Source organism: Schistocerca serialis, chromosome 2 (assembly GCF_023864345.2).
Source record: "Schistocerca serialis cubense isolate TAMUIC-IGC-003099 chromosome 2, iqSchSeri2.2, whole genome shotgun sequence".
Classification (NCBI taxonomy): Eukaryota; Metazoa; Arthropoda; class Insecta; order Orthoptera; family Acrididae; genus Schistocerca; species Schistocerca serialis.
Genome location: NC_064639.1, coordinates 579,777,835 through 579,798,243, shown reverse-complemented (window position 1 = coordinate 579,798,243; position 20,409 = coordinate 579,777,835). Strand labels below are relative to the sequence as shown.

Here is a 20,409-nt window from a genome sequence, read left to right as displayed (position 1 = left end):
CTGGACATCAAGCAAATACTGTATCATAAAGACATTAGTTTCCTGATATGTTCAGTTACTTCATAAAAAATTTTATGTATGTACTTTGCTTAAAACAAAGACTGCACAATGCTCTCTAAACTGCTTCTTCAGTAACAGCAGATTTTGGCACAAAACAAGACGAGGAACTGCGAGGGCAATGTCTTCAGTATATTAAACATGTAACTTCATTTGTTCCAATTTTTCCTATTTAAAAGAATTTACTTTATTTCACTATTTGTATACATGAATAGTAATATACAAGTGATAAAATAACAAAACATCTTTCAGTATTTCCCATTTCTTGAACCTCCAATTTATGCACTATATTTTGCACACATATCACATGTTGTAGTTATAAGATATTTTCTTAGAACAGCTAATATGTAAAGTATCACAGCAAAACAAATAAGAGCAGTATCAAAAACACACAAGTCTCAACACTGGTACACTTCACTTCATAGTGACAGTTCTCACGTATGATGAATTATAATATTTTATCATCTACTCACTAGAATCATTACAATCACAGTTTATCTAAAATTCTGACTTACACAGATTTCTATTTGCAATGACTGATAAGGCTACAAGCATAAAACTTGTAAAACAATTTGCCTCTAGTTATAGTGAGTCACTGCAAATGTTCTTAAAAGAAATATACAAAAAATAAAGCTGATTTATCAGCTAGTGCAAACTGCATAGGAAAAACGCAGCATACTGCCACACAAAAAGTTAGTCCTCTGTTTCTCCCTTATCCTTCTTATAAGCTAATTTTTCCATTGAATCTTTGTTGAGCCGGAAATAGTGCCAACCTTGTTCAGAAGTAAGGTCAACTGCACCTTTTCGTTTGTAAAAATCTTGTGCTGGATTCCAATTAAGAACAACGAAGTCCATTCGGCTGCATCCTGTTTCACATGCTTTCTGAAATGTACATCAAAATTTGTAAGAATATTAACACTTCCAACAAAATTAAATTTGATGTGGTGATTATTGTTATGGGAAATTAAAAAAAAGATTCTAAGAAATATGATAGCAACAGTAACTTTACACACAAGCTGAAAATTATAAAACGGTAGTTGGTGAAAGTGAGCAAAAGTAAAAGCACAAAGACATACTTCAAGGGCCTGAGCAAAAAATGTATACAGGGTGTTACAAAAAGGTACGACCAAACTTTCAGGAAACATTCCTCACACACAAATAAAGAAAGATGTTATGTGGACATGTGTCCAGAAACGCTTAATTTCCATGTTAGAGCTCATTTTAGTTTCGTCCACCTACGCTCAATGGAGCACGTTATCATGATTTCATACAGGATACTCTACCTGTGCTGCTAGAACATGTGCTTTTACAAGTACGACACAACATGTAGTTCATGCGCCATGGAGCTCCTGCACATTTCAGTCGAAGTGTTTGTACGCTTCTCAACAACAGATTCGGAGACCAATGGATTGGTAGAGGTGGACCAATTCCATGGCCTCCACACGCTCTCCTGACCTCAACCCTCTTGACTTTCATTTATGGGGGCATTTGAAAGCTCTTGTCTACGGTACCAAATGTAGAGACTCTTCGTGCTCGTATTGTGGACGGCTGTGATACAATACACCATTCTCCAGGGCTGCATCAGCGCATCAGGGATTCCATGCGACGGAGGGTGGATGCATGTATCCTCGCTAACGGAAGACATTTTGAACATTTCCTGTAACAAAGTGTTTTAAGTGACGCTGGCACGTTCTGTTGCTGTGTGTTTCCATTCCATGATTAATGTGATTTGAAGAGAAGTAATAAAATGAGCTCTAACATGGAAAGTAAGTGTTTCCGGACACATGTCCACATAACATATTTTCTTTCTTTGTGTGTGAGGAATGTTTCCTGAAAGTTTGGCCATATCTTTTTGTAACACCCTGTATAAACACACATGTTGATGCCTTTGAATTGTCAAACTGTTTTATGGAGCTGTCACCTTCTCTTATTTGTTTGCTTTACACTGATGTGAAACAAAAAAATTTTTCTGGTGACCTAGAAAACAAGTGTTGCACAACACTGTAAAAAGTTTGCTCTTCAAAATGACAAAGTATTTATACTTTCACTGACTGGCTCTTTAAAAATTTCTTCTTTCTTCCAGTGGCCAGTCCCAAGTTTGCTAAACATCCTAAGTAATAAATAATTTAGAAAAGTAGACAACCCACCAAACTGTAGAAGCATTAAATGTCAACAGACACACAAAAAGGAATGAAAATACCTATAGCTTTCAGCTGAATCTCTTAATGAGCTACAGTTTGCACACCTGCCTGCACCCCCCCCCCCCCCCTCTCTCTCTCTCTCTCTCTCTCTCTCTCTCACACACACACACACACACACACACACACACACACACTTGCATTGTGCCAGCTGAGCAAAAAAAAAAGTGGATTGCAGTTCAACAAGTAGATGGGTGAGGAGTGTGTTGGGTGAGGTGGATACAAGGAGAGAAGAAGCTCCTCATAGCTGGATGTCGGTGACAGAGAACACCTGTGAATGAGGGTCTGATATTGGGAATATTTATCGGAGTCTGCTGGCCAATACCTTTTCAATATCAGCACCCTCACCCCAAAAAAGCAACAGGTCGTAGTAGCTGGGTGTCGCCATTGGCTGGCAAATGACTTCATTTGTTCTGCTCATGTTGCTCAGTCATTTCCTGAAGAAACCTAGCCACAGCTGTAATACTGCCCAGTTTCACTCTTCAGAGATGCTGGCTAGCATCTTCCAATTTGTCAGCTTCCTGAATGAGCACTCTTGAGCTCTAATAGGTCTTCTTGCTTGATAGTATGTGGTCACCACAATGACGGCACCTCTCTCCCTATGATGTCATTTTGTTGCGTTGATGCCCAATGGTTCATTGCCTCAGACTACTAGGGCACTGCTCAATACTCTGCCTTTCTATGGTTTTTTGCATTACCAGGGAAGATGTCTTACTTTTCACACAGCTAATCCAAATATATTATTTTGTGGTGCAACAGCTGTGCAGAAATTGCAATGGAGCTAGTATACGACATGGCTGCTTTCACAGGTGACCCTCCTCCTGATAGGATAAGTCTGTGACAGGACTAGAGTAGTATGTGCAGGGTGGGTGGGTCGGGCAAGTCATGTGTCTTCACCCCTATGGAAAAGGATGTAATTGTATAAGCAATGGAATACCACTTTAGGAGCAGTGGGTGGCTTCACCCCTATGGAAAAGGATGTTACTGGGTAAGCAATGGGATACCACTTTAGAAGTGGTGGGTGGATGTCCCTTATTTTTGGGACTTATGATAGGTAGTCAAAGCCCTGGTGAAGGACTTGGCTCGGTCGCTACAGTCTGGGATGATGATGATGATGGTGTCCCATTGCCCCATTCCAGCTGGTTCTTGGGAGTATTAGGGGTGTATGAGGATACGGCGCATGAAATTTGTTTGCGGAGTAGGTCTGGGGGATAGTGCCTGTCTGTGAAGGCCTCTGTGGAATCTTCAGCGTACTGGGCATGGGAATTCTTGTCACTGTAGATACACCATCCACAAGTGGCCAGGCTATAAGGAAACAATTTTGCTTCCCTTTAATTTCCCCTTTACACCTTTACACCTTACCTCTCACATTACACAATTTTATACAAGTTTGTATTAGCTTTGCTTTCATACACATCTCATTAATGAACTTTTGTGTATTTGATCAAATAAGCAATATACTAAACCAAAAGAAGACAGGCAATTTTTTACATAGCAAGTAGTGGATAAGTTAATACACAAAAACACACGAGCATTCATAATAACTACACATGCACAGTGAATGGAGGACGATAGGAGGAGAAAGAGAGAGAATAATTTATTAGAGAACAGAAAACCAATAAAATGAAAGAAAAGACTTGTCACATTGTCAAACAGAATAGTTGTCTGGTCTAAACCACCCTGCTACAAATTATGTCTTTAATGTTTAAAGAAATTAACAAAATGGAAATGCAAGACAATACAAGCTCAAGTTAGTAAAAAGAAAACACGGAGTACACACACTCAAACTTGCAAGTAGGAAGCATCTGTTTTTACTGAGCATGTGTTTGTAAGTCCCTTACTGATACTAATACACTTGCATACACTGACAGTGAGTGAAAATTGCAACACCAAGAAGGAGTTGTGCAACATAAATGGAAGTTGGCAGACATGTTTCTATATCTGAACAATTATGTCTATTCATATTTCATGGCAGCCGCATAAGAGGGTTGCTAGTAGCATCACTATAAGGATGTAAATCAAGTTTGCTTTAAACACACGCTGTAACCATAGTGAGCATTAGTTACCTTTGAGACTGAACGAGGTGAGCTGATGTAATTCACGAATGCCTTTAAGGTGACAAATCAACACCTCACTAAGTTTCAACAAGGTTATGTAATAGGGCTACAAGAAGCTGTATGTTCCTTCTGCAATACTGCAAAAAGACTTGGCAGGAATGTAGCCACTGTACATGATTGCTGGCAGCAATGGTCATGAGAATGTATGGCCACAAGAAGACCAGACTCCAGCTGACGATCTACCAAGAGGGAAAATCATTGTGTTTGGTGTATGGCTCTGGTGCATCAATGCATCTGCAGCAGCAATGTGAATCACAGTTGGCCCATACAACAAACTGTTACAAATCGGTTACTTCAAGGACAGCTCTGAGCGAGATGCCATGTAGCGTGCATTCCACTGACTCCAAACCACTGCCATTTGTGACTTCACTGGTATCAAGCGAGAGCTTATTGAAGGGCAGCATGGAGGTCTGTTGTATTTTCTGGTGAAAGCTTATTCTGCCTCAGTGCCAGTGATGGCTGTGTGTTGGTTAGGAGGAGGCCAGTTGAGGGCATGTAAGTAACCTGCTGCGTGATCGACACGCTGGATGGTCTGGGGTGCTATTTCGTATGACAGCAGGAGCACTCTTGTAGTTATCCCATGCACCCTGACAGCAAATTTGTATGTCAGCTTGATGAATCGATCCATGTTGTGCTGCAGTTCATGAACAGCATTCCAGGGGTATTTTCCAAGAGGACAAAACTTGCCCACGCACTGTTGTTGTAACCCAACATCCTGTACAGAGTGTCAACATGTTGCCTCAGCCTGCTCAATCACCAGATCTGTCTCCAATCAAGCACATAAGGGACATCATCAGACTATAGCTCCAGTGTCATCCACAAACAGCATTAACCATCTCTGCATTGACCAACCAAGTACAACACGCATGGAACTCCATCCCACAAACTGACATCCAGAACCTGTACAACACAATGCATGGATGTTACCATGCTTGCACTCAACATTCTGATGGTTAGACTGGTTATTAATGTACCAGTATTTCACATTTGCAATGGCTTATCTCACACTTACATTAACCTTTGAGTTTGACATGTAAATCTCTTAAATATGTTACCTAACAAATGTATTCCTGAAATTTCATTACTCTACATTACTTTTTTTTGTGTTGTGAATTCTTTTTCCATCAGTGTATATACAGTCTTAAAAGTAATAATGCACATGAGGTAGTACTCTTTCATCATCATCATCATCATCATCATCATCATTTAAGACTGATTATGCCTTTCAGCGTTCAGTCTGGAGCATAGCCCCCCTTATACAGTTACTCCATGATCCCCTATTCAGTGCTAACATTGGTGCCTCTTCTGATGTTAAACCTATTACTTCAAAACCATTCTTAACCGAATCCAGGTACCTTCTCCTCGGTCTGCCCTGACTCCTCCTACCCTCTACTGCTGAATCCATGAGTCTCTTGGGTAACCTTGTTTCTCCCATGCGTGTAACATGACCCCACCATCTAAGCCTGTTCGCCCTGACTGCTACATCTATAGAGTTCATTCCCAGTTTTTCTTTGATTTCCTCATTGTGGGCACCCTCCTGCCATTGTTCCCATCTACTAGTACCTGCAATCATCCTAGCTACTTTCATATCTGTAACCTCAACCTTGTTGATAAGGTAACCTGAATCCACCCAGCTTTCGCTCCCATACAACAAAGTTGGTCAAAAGATTGAACGGTGCACAGCTAACTTAGTCTTGGTACTGACTTCCTTCTTGCAGAAGAGAGTAGATCGTAGCTGAGTGCTCACTGCATTAGCTTTGCTACACCTCGCTTCCAGTTCTTTCACTATGTTGCCATCCTGTGACAATATGCATCCAAGTACTTGAAACCGTCCACCTGTTCTAACTTTGTTCCTCCTATTTGGCACTCAATCCATTTATATTTCTTTCCCACTGACACTACTTTCGTTTTGGAGATGCTAATCTTCATACCATAGTCCTTACATTTCTGATCTAGCTCTGAAATATTACTGTGCAAACTTTCAATCGAATCTGCCATCACAACTAAGTCATCGGCATATGCAAGACTGCTTATTTTGTGTTCACACATCTTAATCTCACCCAGCCAGTCTATTGTTTTCAACATATGATCCATAAATATTATGAACAACAGTGGAGACAGGTTGCAGCCTTGTCTTACCCCTGAAACTACTCTGAACCATGAACTCAATTTACCGTCAACTCTAACTGCTGCCTGACTATCCATGTAAAGACCTTTAATTGCTTGCAAAAGTTTGCCTCCTATTCCATAATCTTGTAGAACAGACAATAACTTCCTCCTAGGAACCCGGTCATATGCCTTTTCTAGATCTATAAAGCATAGATACAATTCCCTGTTCCACTCATAACACTTCTCCATTATTTGCCGTAAGCTAAAGATCCGGTCCTGACAACCTCTAAGAGGCCTAAACCCACACTGATTTTCATCCAATTGGTCCTCAACTAATACTCACATTTTCCTTTCAACAATACCTGAGAAGATTTTACCCACAACGCTGATTAAAGAGATACCTCTGTAGTTGTTACAATCTTTTCTGTTTCCATGTTTAAAGGTTGGTGTGATTACTGCTTTTGTCCAGTCTGATCGAACCTGCCCCAACTCCCAGGCCATTTCAATTACCCTGTGTAGCCATTTAAGACCTGACATTCCACTGTATTTGATGAGTTCCGACTTAATTTCATCCACCCCAGCCACTTTATTGCACTGCAATCTATTGACCATTTTTTCCACTTCCTCAAATGTGATCCTATTTCCATCATCATTCCTATCCCATTCTACCTCGAAATCTGAAACATTACTGATCGCATTTTCACCTACATTGAGCAACTCTTCAAAATATTCCCTCCATCTGCCCAAGGCATCCACAGGATTCACCAGCAGTTTTCCTGACCTGTCCAAAATACTTGTCATTTCCTTCTTACCTCCCTTTCGAAGACTGCTAATTACACTCCAGAATGGTTTTCCAGCAGCTTGACCCATAGTCCCCAACCTGTTTCCAAAGTCTTCCCACGATTTCTTCTTGGATGCTGCAATTATCTGTTTGGCTTTGTTTCTTTCTTCAACATAACTTTCTCTGTCTACCTGGGTTCTGGTATGTAGCCATTTTTGATACGCCTTTTACAGGCTGCCTTGACTGTATCATTCCACCAAGCTGTATGCTTCATCCTACTTTTACACACTACTGTTCCAAGACATTCTTTAGCCACTTCTAGTACTGTGTCCCTGTACCTTGTCCATTCCTTTCCCAATGACTGTAATTGACTACATTCAACTAACTGGTACCTTTCTGAGATCGCTGTTATGTACTTGTGCCTGATTTCCTTATCCTGAAGTTTCTCCACTCTTATCCTCCAACACATGGACCTGACCTCCTGCACTTTCGGCCTCACAATCCCAATTTCACTGCAGATTAAATAATGATCAGTGTCATCGAAGAATCCCCTGAATACATGTGTGTCCCTCACAGCCTTCCTGAATTCCTGATCTGTTATTATATAGTCAATGACAGATCTGGTTCCCCTGCCTTCCCAAGTATACCGGTGAATGTTCGTATGTTTAAAAAAGGAGTTTGTGATTACTAAGCCCATACTGGCACAGAAATCCAAGAGTTGTTTCCCGTACTCTTTCAACAGACTTAAAAAGTTATGCCAACTTCTGACACTGTGTGCGTGGCTGCTGTGGCTATTTTCATTCCCCATGGCGTTGCTCTTACACACACTTTTCCCTGTCTTCCAACACACACATTTCTATTATTCTTTTTTGTGGATGATAATATGGCCACACTGACAGAAACCTTCCTCGTTGGGCATCAGGTCATCTAGTACTCCCAGCCAGTACCTTGTTCTTTATTTCCAACTTCACAGAAGTTCTACTTCTTACTTAGCAAGACAAGTAGGCCTGGAAGAAAGGATATTGTGGAGAAATAGTTTAGCCAAAGTCTAGCGGACTGGTTCCAGTTTGGAAAGGAGGAGATAAGTACCAGCAAAAGCGAAACTATGAGCGCAGGATTTGAGTTGCCCTGGGTAGCTCAGGTGTAAGAGCAATGCTTACGAAAGAAAGTTCTGGACTGGTACCCAGTTTTAATCTGCCTAGCTGTTTCCTAATATGAGTATATGAGCTACTAGGGTGACTGGTAATTGTCTGATACATGCAAGTCCACACAGAGCAAGTTAGCTATATGGAAGAGTTAGCAATGTGTCAGATTTACAACTGCAACAGAAGTGGGAAACTAACATTTTGACACTGAGCCTTTTTTTCCACTACGGTGAAAGCAGAAAAGCTACAGTATCTTGAGTGCATTGTTGATGACATGCAAACATTTATATTATTGTGATTTGCCTTTACTGTAGTAGCAGCAATGAAGTTATAGAAAAAAGAAGTACTTTTTGTGTTTGATTGCTAAATGAATTAAAACTGGCTAAAACAGTAAAGAAAAAAAGTGAAAAAAGTGATCATCTATGATCTACCCTTTTCATTTACATAAAAACAAATAACTGCCATTAATGAGAAAAGGAAAATTGATGGGGAAAACGTGAAACAGGAATATATTATAATGTAGAGTTACAGAAAAGTTTAGCTCAAATATAAAAGAAGGTAGCCAGGACATGTTAGAATGACTGCATAGCAATTATTTCCATTTGTTAAGACTGGCTGAAATGGACAAATGCGAGGCACCAAGTCTTCCATTACCAAATTTTCCCCCCCAAAAATAGATGCTTATGACAAGGTGAGAGAAATACCTACAGTTATAGAGTTGAAGGTTCTTCACAAGCCAATTCAAGAGGAAAAGTATGACTAATAGAATCATCTGGAAAAAACTCCAGTTTTAGAAACTTAATAAGATCAATTCAGCAAAAGTGGCATTAAAGAAGACTAAAAGTGTCATGACAGACAAATGTAAGAGCAACAGAATACCGATTGGAATAGCTGAGAATCTGATAACTGTTATGTTGGAAACTGTAGTTTTCAAGACAGAAATAAAAAGTGAAATAAGGCCAACTATTTAAAACTGACAAGTCAAGACCTCATCAAAATGCATACAGGGGAATCAATTATGATCATGGGATAATTAGTAATATGCAGGCATCAGGTTCCAGAATTATACTTCACACTCTTTTATTTATGTTGAGAGGCTTTGGTAAGATATGTTTAAGGATAATTTAAGAAAATATTAGTGCAAATACTTGATGGTTTGTACATTGTTTGATTAATGAATGAAACAAACTTGCAGGTAGCAAATTATTTAAATTAATCAATTTCTCTGCTCAATAGTCATTGATTAAAGAAAATAATTAAAAGTTCAAACTTTTTTATACATATGAGTAATTTGTTAAGGAAGGTTTTTTTTTTTTAAATTAATTTAGTAACCAGTCTTCCAATTGGTTCAATGCACCTCACCATGATCTCCTCTCTTTTGCCAATATTCTTCTCAGAGTAACACCTACACGCAATATCTTCAATTATTTGTTCTACGTATTCTAATATCTGCCTGTCCCTACAATTTTTATACCTTTACCACTCATGTCTTCCTACATATCGTATCACACTATTGCTTCTTCTAGTTAGTGTTTTCTACATATTACTTTTCTCACAGAGTCTATGGAGGACCTCTTTGTTTCACATCTTGTCAATCATTTTGATTCTCTTCATTTCCAGTTCTCCCACAGTCCACGATTCACTTCAATTCTACACTGTACTGCACGAATTCATAATCAGAAGTATCTTTGTCAAATTAAGACCCATGATTGACACTAGTACACTTCTTTTAGTGAAGAATACCCCCCCCCCCCCCCGCCCTGCCCCCTCTCTCTCTTTTCTCCCCCCCCCCCCTCTCCGTGTGTGTGTGTGTGTGTGTGTGTGTGTGTGTGTGTGTGTGTATACATGAGCAATAGTCTGCTACTTATATCCTCCTTGCTTTGTACATCTTGTGTTATTTTACTTCCAAGCTGGCAGATTTCCTTTACCATGGCATTCTCTTCAATTTTCTCACTTATCTCACTTCTATTGCTCCATAATGCCTTTGTCTTTCTGTGCATCACTCTCAATCCATATTCTGCACAATTCCATTAAATAGATTATATACTGTAAATGGATAGATAAAAAATATACTCACTAAGCACCAGCAGAAGAAGAAACACACAAAAAAAGGTTTTGCATATGCAAGCTTTTGGAGACAGTGGCTATTTCTTCTGGCAGAAGGGCTGAAGGAGAAGGAAGAGGGGTGAAGGAAAAGGACTGGAGAGATTTAGGAAAAGGAGTAGAGTTCCACAGTCACCCAGAATCTTGCGTCAGGGGAGATTTATCAGATGGTATCAGAAGAAAAGACATTGTTGGGGCTGCACCAGACGAGGTTTGAAAGCCTGAGAACTTAAAGGTGGAAGACAGGGTAATATGCAAGACAGATTACTGCTAAAACATCATGCATGAGTTAATGAGAGAGAAAAGCTAAGTGCATTGTATGTATTTGAAGTGGGAGGGGGAAGGCGACAAATAGACAGGTCAAAAAATGAAAGATGCAGAAAGCTAAAAAGGTGTAGTTACTGTGAAGAAATGCTGTGACACAAGAAATTAACATAAATTAAGGTCATGTGGGCAGTGAGAACCAAGGACATGTTGTAGCATTACTTCCCACCTGTGGAGTTCTGAGAAACTGGTGTCTGGGGGAAGAAGTCAGATGGCATGTGTGGTGAAACAGTCACCAAGGTCACAACTGTCATGTTGTACAGTATACTTTGTGCTGCCGGTATACACCACCTCCCTGGCCCATTTATCCTAACTGGTAACTTAGTGGTAGTCATGCTGATGTAAAAGGCCGAACACTCTTTACATAACAGCTGATATATAGCGTGTGTCATTTCACAGGTGGCTCTCCCTTTGATAGTATATGTTTTGCCAGTTACATACCTGGTATTGGTACTGACAGGAAGGTACAAAGGGCTAGTCTTGCAGCAGGGATGGTCACAGGGATAGGAGCCACAGAGTAGGGAGATGGGTGCAGGAGCAGCACACCGTCAGAAAAGGAAATTGCGGAGATTGGGAGGGCGACAAAATACTATTCTAAGGGTGGTGGACAAAACCTCAGACAGAATGGATGTCTTTTCAGAGCATGATTTTAAGAAGTCATAGCTTTGCCAAAGTAGCTGATTAATACATTCAACACCAGGATAATAATTAATGACAAATAGTGTATTCTGAAGTTGTTTTTTGGAGGGATCAGTAGTACCAGGGTTGGATGTGATAGCCCACGAAATCTGCTTTTGAACTAGGCTGATGAAGTAATTACACCCAGAGAAGGCTGAGGTGAGAATGGTGGTGCATTGCTGTAAATAGTCTGCAGCCAAACAAATATGTTTGGCTCAAATGCCAAGCTGTATGGGAGGTAACGTTTGATATGGAAAGGATGGTAACTGTCAAAATGTGAATACTGTTGTTTGTTAGTAGGTTTAAAGTGAACAGAAGTGTGTAGCTGACCTTCAGTGAGGATGAGATCAACGTCTACGAAAGTAGCATGGGATTTGGAATAGGATCATGCGAAATTTAAAAGGGAGAATGTATTTAGAGATTCCAGGAATTTTAACAGGTCTGCCTCCCATGAGTTCATATGGCACAGAGCCGGCCAGGATGGCCGAGCGGTTCTAGGCGCTTCAGTCTGGAACCACGCGACCGCTACGGTCACAGGTTCAAATCCTGCCTTGGGCATGGATGTGTGTGATGTCCTTAGGTTAGTTAGGTTTAAGTAGTTCTAAGTTCTAGGGGACTGATGACCTTAGAAGTTAAGTCCCATAGTGCTCAGAGCCATTTGAATCATATGACACAGATGTCAACAAGTGCCAAAAATTGATTATTTTCAATGTTATATGAAATAGATCATGTAGCACTTTTCCATTTTTCTATACAATAGCAATTTCATCTGCAAATCTTATTACTGGATTTTAATGCCACTTCTTGATTTTTTTAATTTCCTTCATTGTTCTTCAATATACAGAATGACTACTAGAGAAGAGAGACAATCATCATCTTATGGCCTAATTATCTGAACACTTCACTCTTGGCCTTTCAAGGTTATGAGTCCCTCTTGATTCTTGTACATGTAGTATATCACCTGTCTTTCTTTGCTGCACATACCAACGTTTCTGAGAATTTCAAACACCTTGCACCATTTTAAGTTATTGAACAAATTTTGTAGGTTGACAGATCCCACAAAAAACTCTTGAATTTTCTTAAGTCTTACATCTATTATCAAGTGTATCATCAGAACTGCCTCTTTGCTGCTTTTATATTTCCTACAGCCCAGCTTATCATTGTCTAAGAGAGCTTCAGTTTTCTTATCCCTTCTTCCGTGTACCATTCAGGTCAACAACCTGAATACATGAGCTGTCAAGCTGAGTGTGCAGTAGTTCTCACTTTTGTCTGCCTTAGCTATCTGTGGGATAGAGCAGATAATTTTTCTCTGAAAACTTGATGGCATATCTCCAGAGTCTTTTCCAGTTACCAGTCCTACAATGATTTTAGAAATTCTGCTAGAAAGTTATCTAACCCTTCTGCCTCCTGACATTTCATCTTCTATCAAGCTACAAGCTATCTGACAGTTCTTCCTCTCTTTGTAGGTACCCCCAATGTACTCTTTCAATCCGTCTACTCTCTCCTCAAACAAAGGTGTCCATTAAATGAAAATACAGACAGTTAAAAAAATCACACCATTAGATCCCTTCACTGTGTACTATTACTTCTGAAGTGTAGTCACCTCAGAAAAAATACTGTGTGTGTGTGTGTGTATGGGGGGGGGGGGGGGGGGGGGGCAAAATCATTGTCACCATATGCAGTCCCACTGCGGAGTGAGAAATCTCTATTGATGATCTCACACAACCAACAGAGCCTCTTCTCTAGAGCTATGTTTAAAAAAGTTTAATGAAAAAAATGTTCATCTCAACACAATGTATGTTATAAATAAAATATTATATTCTGAGAACATTAAAAGCTACTCACCGTAACTACTTTATCAAAAAGTGCAGAACCAAGCCCAACACTCCTATAATCTGGTGTTACATAGAGATCTTCTAGGAACATTGATTTACCATTCCAAGTAGAGTATCCATAAAAGTATATTGCATATGCGATCAGTTGGCGAGTTTTGGTTACAGCATCTTCTAATCCTTAAAGCATAAAATGTAGGATATGTTAGCAAACATTAAGATGAAAGAGTTACTAGAGTATTTATAATTAACTGCATTTTTCTTTATGTACTTTATACAAGTAACAACTTTTCTGATGTAGAGATTCTTTTCTCATTGATTGCAGTAAGATGACATGTTGCATTGCAGACAAGACACAACAAAAAGAGTTACACATTTAGCTTAGCCTTTTCCTGAAAGGAAACACACACAATCACAGAAGCAAGCATACCTCACGCACACATGACCGCCCAGCGTACCTCATGCATGTGTGACCGCTACGTCTGGCCAGAAACAGCGGTCATGTGTGAAGGAGGTGTGCTTGCTTGTGTGAATGTGTGTGTTCCCTATCCGAAAAATGCTTTGGCTGAAAGCTCAGTTGTAACAGTACTTTTGTTGTGTCTGTCTGCAACTCAATGGATCATCTGTATCACGCATAACCATCTATCCTCTCGTAACAGTCTATCCTTTCCGTAATATTGTTGATATTTCAACCCAGACTTTGAGCTGTTTTGTTATAATAATGGTAAATCTCCAAAATTATTAGCATACAAAAATGAACTATTAGGTCTTTAAAAATTGGCAGTATTATAATACTAACCAAAAGCTCCTCTCTTTTCTTCTTTGTCTGGAACAACAGCATCTTCTTCTGGTCCTGCAGCAACTTCTGCCACATAACAGTGGAAGAACGGGTGTCTGGAATCAAATCCGTCTTCTTCAAGTGCTAAACATTTAAAAAGAAGATCGTTACCAAGATCTTGTAATTGCTTCCAAGTATAGCTCATTTAAAAAAGACCACAAATTTCATTGTGTAAATATACATCGACATACATACTCTACCTGTACTGAGTATGGTAGAAAATACTTTGTTCTAAGGCTCATCATCCCCTTTCCTGTTCTATTCGCAAATGGAACGAGTGTAAAATGATTGCCTGTATGTGTCTATAAAAGGCCTGATCCCATTATTTTGTTGTTACAGTTCTTACACAAGATGAACATTAGATGCAGCTTAGAATCATTCTGCAGCCTGTTGCAAATACTGGCTCTGTAAACTTCTTCACAAGTGTTTCACAACAAAGACAGTCATCTTTCTGCCAAGGTTTTGAATTTGCGTTCATTTCTGTAAATTCTCATGTGACTAAACTAACCAGTAACATCAACAGCACACTTCTGATTTGCATCAATGCTTCCCTTTACTCTGACTTGGTAAGCATCCACTACAGCAGTACTCAAGAATGAGTCGCATAAGTAATCTGTATGTAATTCTGCTTTATAGGTGAGCTGCATTTTCTCAGAACTCTTCCAATCCAACCGTACTCAACTATTTGTCTTTCTTACAGCTGACCTAATGTGCTCACTTGATTTCAAGTCATTCTGCAATTTTCCATCTTGATAATTAATGACAGTCAGGCAACATATCATTAACACTGTATTCACACATTCCAGTAATATTTCCCCTATCTACTTGCATTTCCTTACATTGATATACATTTCAAGCAAGTTGCCATTGATTGCACAAAATATAAATTCTGTCAAGGTCATCCTGCATCCCCTACAGTCACTCAATGACAAGACTTTTCCCTACACAGCAGCTTCGTCAGTGAACAGTCTCAGATCTATGACCACCTTATACAACAGATCATTTATGTACATGGAGAACAGAAGTGGTTCTGTCACATTGCAATGGAGTGCTCCTGTGATTACCTTTGTCGTTGATGAAAACTCACCATCAGAGACAACATACTGTTTGTATTACTGAAAAAGTTTTCATGCCAGTCACATATTTGAGAATCTATTTCCTATACATGGATCTACGTTGACTGTCTGCAGTGTGGTACAGCGTTTTACACTTTCTGGAATCTAAAAATATACAATTTACCCATTGGCCTATATATCCATGATGTGAATGATATTGTAACAGACAAGAAAGAGGTGCATTTTCCATGATTGATGCTTTCTAAGTCCATGCTGATTTACGAACAGAAGCTTTTCCCTCTCTAGGAATTATGGGACACAATGGAAAAAGAAACCTCTCTCAAAAGTAGTTTTAACATTTTTTGGTGTAAATTGATAGATTCAGTAGTGTTTGGCTTCCAGGTCTCACAATTATTTCATTTATAATGAACTTCTGTTATCTGAAAGCTAGCTGTGATTTTCTAAATGGATAAAGCAATCTTGTGTCTATGGACAGACAAATCTGGAGTTGTGCCGTTTGGGGCTTTATCAATGTAATGACTGCTTGAATGGTTCACAGGCATTGCATCAGATACTCTAGTGTAAGCTGCACAACGGGACAGCTACGTGTCAACTTCTGTCAGTGAGCACCTGAAGATGACGAGCAGCTGTCTTTTGTAAATATTTTGCACTTTACACAAAACTACGACTTCTGCCCTACCCCCCCCCCCCCCACCCACCCACTGTCTCATGTATTCATGTACTCCAATGCCCTGCATGCTCCCTAACTTTTAGTCAAAACTGTTTGACTCTAGTTGTTTGTTGTTGTGGTCTTCAGTCCTGAGACTGGTTTGATGCAGCTCTCCATGCTACTCTATCCTGTGCAAGCTTTTTCATCTCCCAGTACCTACTGCAACCTACATCCTTCTGAATCTGCTTAGTGTATTCATCTCTTGGTCTCCCTCTACGATTTTTACCCTCCACGCTGCCCTCCAATACTAAATTGGTGATCCCTTGATGCCTCAGAACATGTCCTACCAACCGATCCCTTCTTCTGGTCAAGTTGTGCCACAAACTTCTCTTCTCCCCAATCCTATTCAATACTTCCTCATTAGTTATGTGATCTACCCATCTAATCTTCAGCATTCTTCTGTAGCACCACATTTCGAAAGCCTCTATTCTCTTCTTGTCCAAACTATTTATCGTCCACGTTTCACTTCCATACATGGCTACACTCCATACGAATACTTTCAGAAATGACTTCCTGACACTTAAATCAATACTGGATGTTAACAAATTTCTCTTCTTCAGAAACGCTTTCCTTGCCATTGCCAGCCTACCTTTTATATCCTCTCTACTTCGACCATCATCAGTTATTTTGCTCCCCAAATAGCAAAACTCCTTCACTACTTTAAGTGCCTCATTCCCTAATCTAATTCCCTCAGCATCACCCGACTTAATTAGACTACATTCCATTATCCTTGTTTTGCTTTTGTTGATGTTCATCTTATATCCTCCTTTCAAGACACTGTCCAATCCATTCAACTGCTCTTCCAAGTCCTTTGCTGTCTCTGACAGAATTACAATGTCATCGGCGAACCTCAAAGTTTTTATTTCTTCTCCATGGATTTTAATACCTACTCCGAATTTTTCTTTTGTTTCCATTACTGCTTGCTCAATATACAGATTGAACAACATCGGGGAGAGGCTACAACCCTGTCTTACTCCCTTCCCAACCACTGCTTCCCTTTCATGTCCCTCGACTCTTATAACTGCCATCTGGTTTCTGTACAAATTGTAAATAGCCTTTCGCTCCCTGTATTTTACCCCTGCCACCTTTAGAATTTGAAAGAGAGTATTCCAGTCAACATTGTCAAAAGCTTTCTCTAAGTCTACAAATGCTAGAAACGTAGGTTTGCCTTTCCTTAATCTTTCTTCTAAGATAAGCCGTAAGGTCAGTATTGCCTCACGTGTTCCAGTGTTTCTACGGAATCCAAACTGATCTTCCCCAAGGTTGGCTTCTACTAGTTTTTCCATTCGTCTGTAAAGAATTCGTGTTAGTATTTTGCAGCTGTGACTTATTAAGCTGATAGTTCGGTAATTTTCACATCTGTCAACACCTGCTTTCTTTGGGATTGGAATTATTATATTCTTCTTGAAGTCTGAGGGTATTTCGCTTGTCTCATACATCTTCCTCACCAGATGGTAAAGTTTTGTCAGGACTGGCTCTCCCACTGCCGTCAGTAGTTCCAATGGAATATTGTCTACTCCGGGGGCTTTGTTTCGACTCAGGTCTTTCAGTGCTCTGTCAAACTCTTCACGCAGTATCATATCTCCCATTTCATCTTCATCTACATCCTCTTCCATTTCCATAATATTGTCCTCAAGTACATCGCCCTTGTATAGACCCTCTATATACTCCTTCCACCTTTCTGCTTTCCCTTCTTTGCTTAGAACTGGGTTTCCATCTGAGCTCTTGATATTCATACAAGTCGTTCTCTTATCTCCAAAGGTCTCTTTAATTTTCCTGTAGGCGGTATCTATCTTACCCCTAGTGAGATAGGCCTCTACATCCTTACATTTGTCCTCTAGCCATCCCTGCTTAGCCATTTTGCACTTTCTGTCGATCTCATTTTTGAGACGTTTGTATTCCTTTTTGCCTGTTTCACTTACTGCATTTTTATATTTTCTCCTTTCATCAATTAAATTCAATATTTCTTCTGTTACCCAAGGATTTCTACCAGCCCTCGTCTTTTTACCTACTTGATCCTCTGCTGCCTTCACTACTTCATCCCTCAAAGCTACCCATTCTTCTTCTACTGTATTTCTTTCCCCCATTCCTGTCAATTGCTCCCTTATGCTCTCCCTGAATCTCTGTACAACCTCTGGTTCTTTTAGTTTATCCAGGTCCCATCTCCTTAAATTCCCACCTTTTTGCAGTTTCTTCAGTTTTAATCTACAGGTCATAACCAATAGATTGTGGTCAGAGTCCACATCTGCCCCTGGAAATGTCTTACAATTTAAAACCTGGTTCCTAAATCTCTGTCTTACCATTATATAATCTATCTGATACCTTTTAGTATCTCCAGGGTTCTTCCATGTATACAACCTTCTTTCATGATTCTTAAACCAAGTGTTAGTTATGATTATGTTGTGCTCTGTGCAAAATTCTACAAGGCGGCTTCCTCTTTCATTTCTGTCCCCCAATCCATATTCACCTACTATGTTTCCTTCTCTCCCTTTTCCTACACTCGAATTCCAGTCACCCATGACTATTAAATTTTCGTCTCCCTTCACAATCTGAATAATTTCTTTTATTTCATCATACATTTCTTCAATTTCTTCGTCATCTGCAGAGCTAGTTGGCATATAAACTTGTACTACTGTAGTAGGCATGGGCTTCGTATCTATCTTCGCCACAATAATGCGTTCACTATGCTGTTTGTAGTAGCTTACCCGCATTCCTATTTTCCTATTCATTATTAAACCTACTCCTGCATTACCCCTATTTGATTTTGTGTTTATAACCCTGTAGTCACCTGACCAGAAGTCTTGTTCCTCCTGCCACCGACTCTAGTACCAGCAGATATTATGTTAACACAGGAGAACTGCTAAGCTTTTTTTTTTTAATATACCTTTCATGGCAGGTAACTACAATGTTCACAACAGGTGAATTTCTAATTAACATCATACAGACGGAAATAATATGCTAGTCACAAAAATTGCCTTAATTAGCATTTTTTCTGAAGTATCAAATCTAGTGTCATACAGTGGTATCCAGCATACTCGCTACAACTTGCGAGCACCATAATACACTATTTTACAAAATATTTTTGTGCTCCCATAGTTAGTAATGCTCAACCATGATATTATTGGACTTGGCAGTTATTGGAAACGTGGTGAAGTTACAATGATGAATAAGAAAAGCGCATTGCTGGGCTTTCCAATTTGTTGTGCTTATACTATCAACCTTGATTACACATTGACCCAAGATAAGCTGACCAAAGTGCCCTAACTCCCCTATGCAATAATATTGTGGTCGAGTAATTTGTTACCACATAACATAAACCATCTGTTGGAATAATGTGTGTCTTATTTTTGTCCCATATGGTAAGATGTTTTTTTGTGATTTTTTCACAGATATTCAAACTGAGTTGCTTTTATGTTGCCATTTTTTATTTTTGAAGAGGACAGAGAAGTTATTTTTTAATTTGGATCAGATTATGTTAAACCTGCTTGCAAATGATTTTTTAAGTAATGGTACACAAAACTCTGTTCCTTAACAATGAAACTGTTATCTGGAGAGCTGCTGTTTTATGTGCTGATGTAACAGAGTTTCATCTTAACTACAAAATAGATGTGCTTGCTTCTACTAACTTAAATGATGAAATGACAAGTGCAAAGATAAATACAAATGAATGCTACACATTTAGTGCACTGCAGGCTGAAAATACTATTTTCTTCTTCACAAATACTGGTTTTTACTTTCATTTTGGTGATTTGGTTACATTCATAGCCAGACGAGGACATGTTCCACCTTCCTGCCTCAAAAGTTAACAGTTTTCTCTTAAGTTAGGAGGAATATGAGGTGGCTGATTTGAGCAGTGCTGTCCTCACTTGGATCAATGGCAGTTTAGTGCTGTGAGATTCATCTCTCATGAAAGTCATAACACTGTGGACATTATAGATTTCACACAGTCTCTCAAGTTCCTTTGCTAATGTGCAGATTTCAGAACAAGTTAATTACTACTCAGAATGTGTGCACAAATTTTTTTCATAAAAAAATATTTTGTTAGTCCTTGGATCTCATCATGACGCTCTTTATTCTCTGACCATTGAAGGCCTCTTGTAGCAAAAGTAGAGTGGCTGACAACAGAGGTTGGACACCGACTAACTGTGCAGCCACTGCACCTACCAACAGATGTTGACTGCTGCGCTGCTTTCCACAACCCTCAAAGTTTATAGAATTCATTGTTTTAATACACGGAAACATAACCACCTCTCTTTGGCTTTGTTTCATCCATTTATGCTTGGACTAAGTATTCTTTAAGAACATGCTCTTAAATAAATTGAGAGTTTAAAGCAAGCCAAGTTTTGTCACCTCACTTACACTTAAGTAAGAGAATTCTTGCTGCTGAAAAATTTAACAGAGGTCAATGTGACTGACTTGTTACATCATGTTATGTGAATGTC

The 20,409-nt window shown here is 39.4% G+C and overlaps 1 protein-coding gene across 4 annotated transcripts in view; it reads right to left on the bottom strand.

Annotated features, from left to right (window-relative positions):
* Positions 1 to 205: 205 nt before the first annotated feature.
* Positions 206 to 20,409, bottom strand: part of LOC126457592 (thialysine N-epsilon-acetyltransferase-like) — a 56,519-nt gene continuing 36,315 nt past the window's right edge. For all 4 annotated transcript variants that reach the window (XM_050094026.1, XM_050094025.1, XM_050094029.1 and 1 more), the window contains exons 4-6: positions 14,144 to 14,266; positions 13,358 to 13,524; positions 206 to 939 (exon numbers count right to left, since the gene is read on the bottom strand). In XM_050094026.1, the coding sequence (XP_049949983.1) occupies positions 751 to 939; positions 13,358 to 13,524; positions 14,144 to 14,266 (479 nt within the window). In that variant the 3' untranslated portion in view covers positions 206 to 750. The remainder of the gene's footprint in view (positions 940 to 13,357; positions 13,525 to 14,143; positions 14,267 to 20,409) is intronic.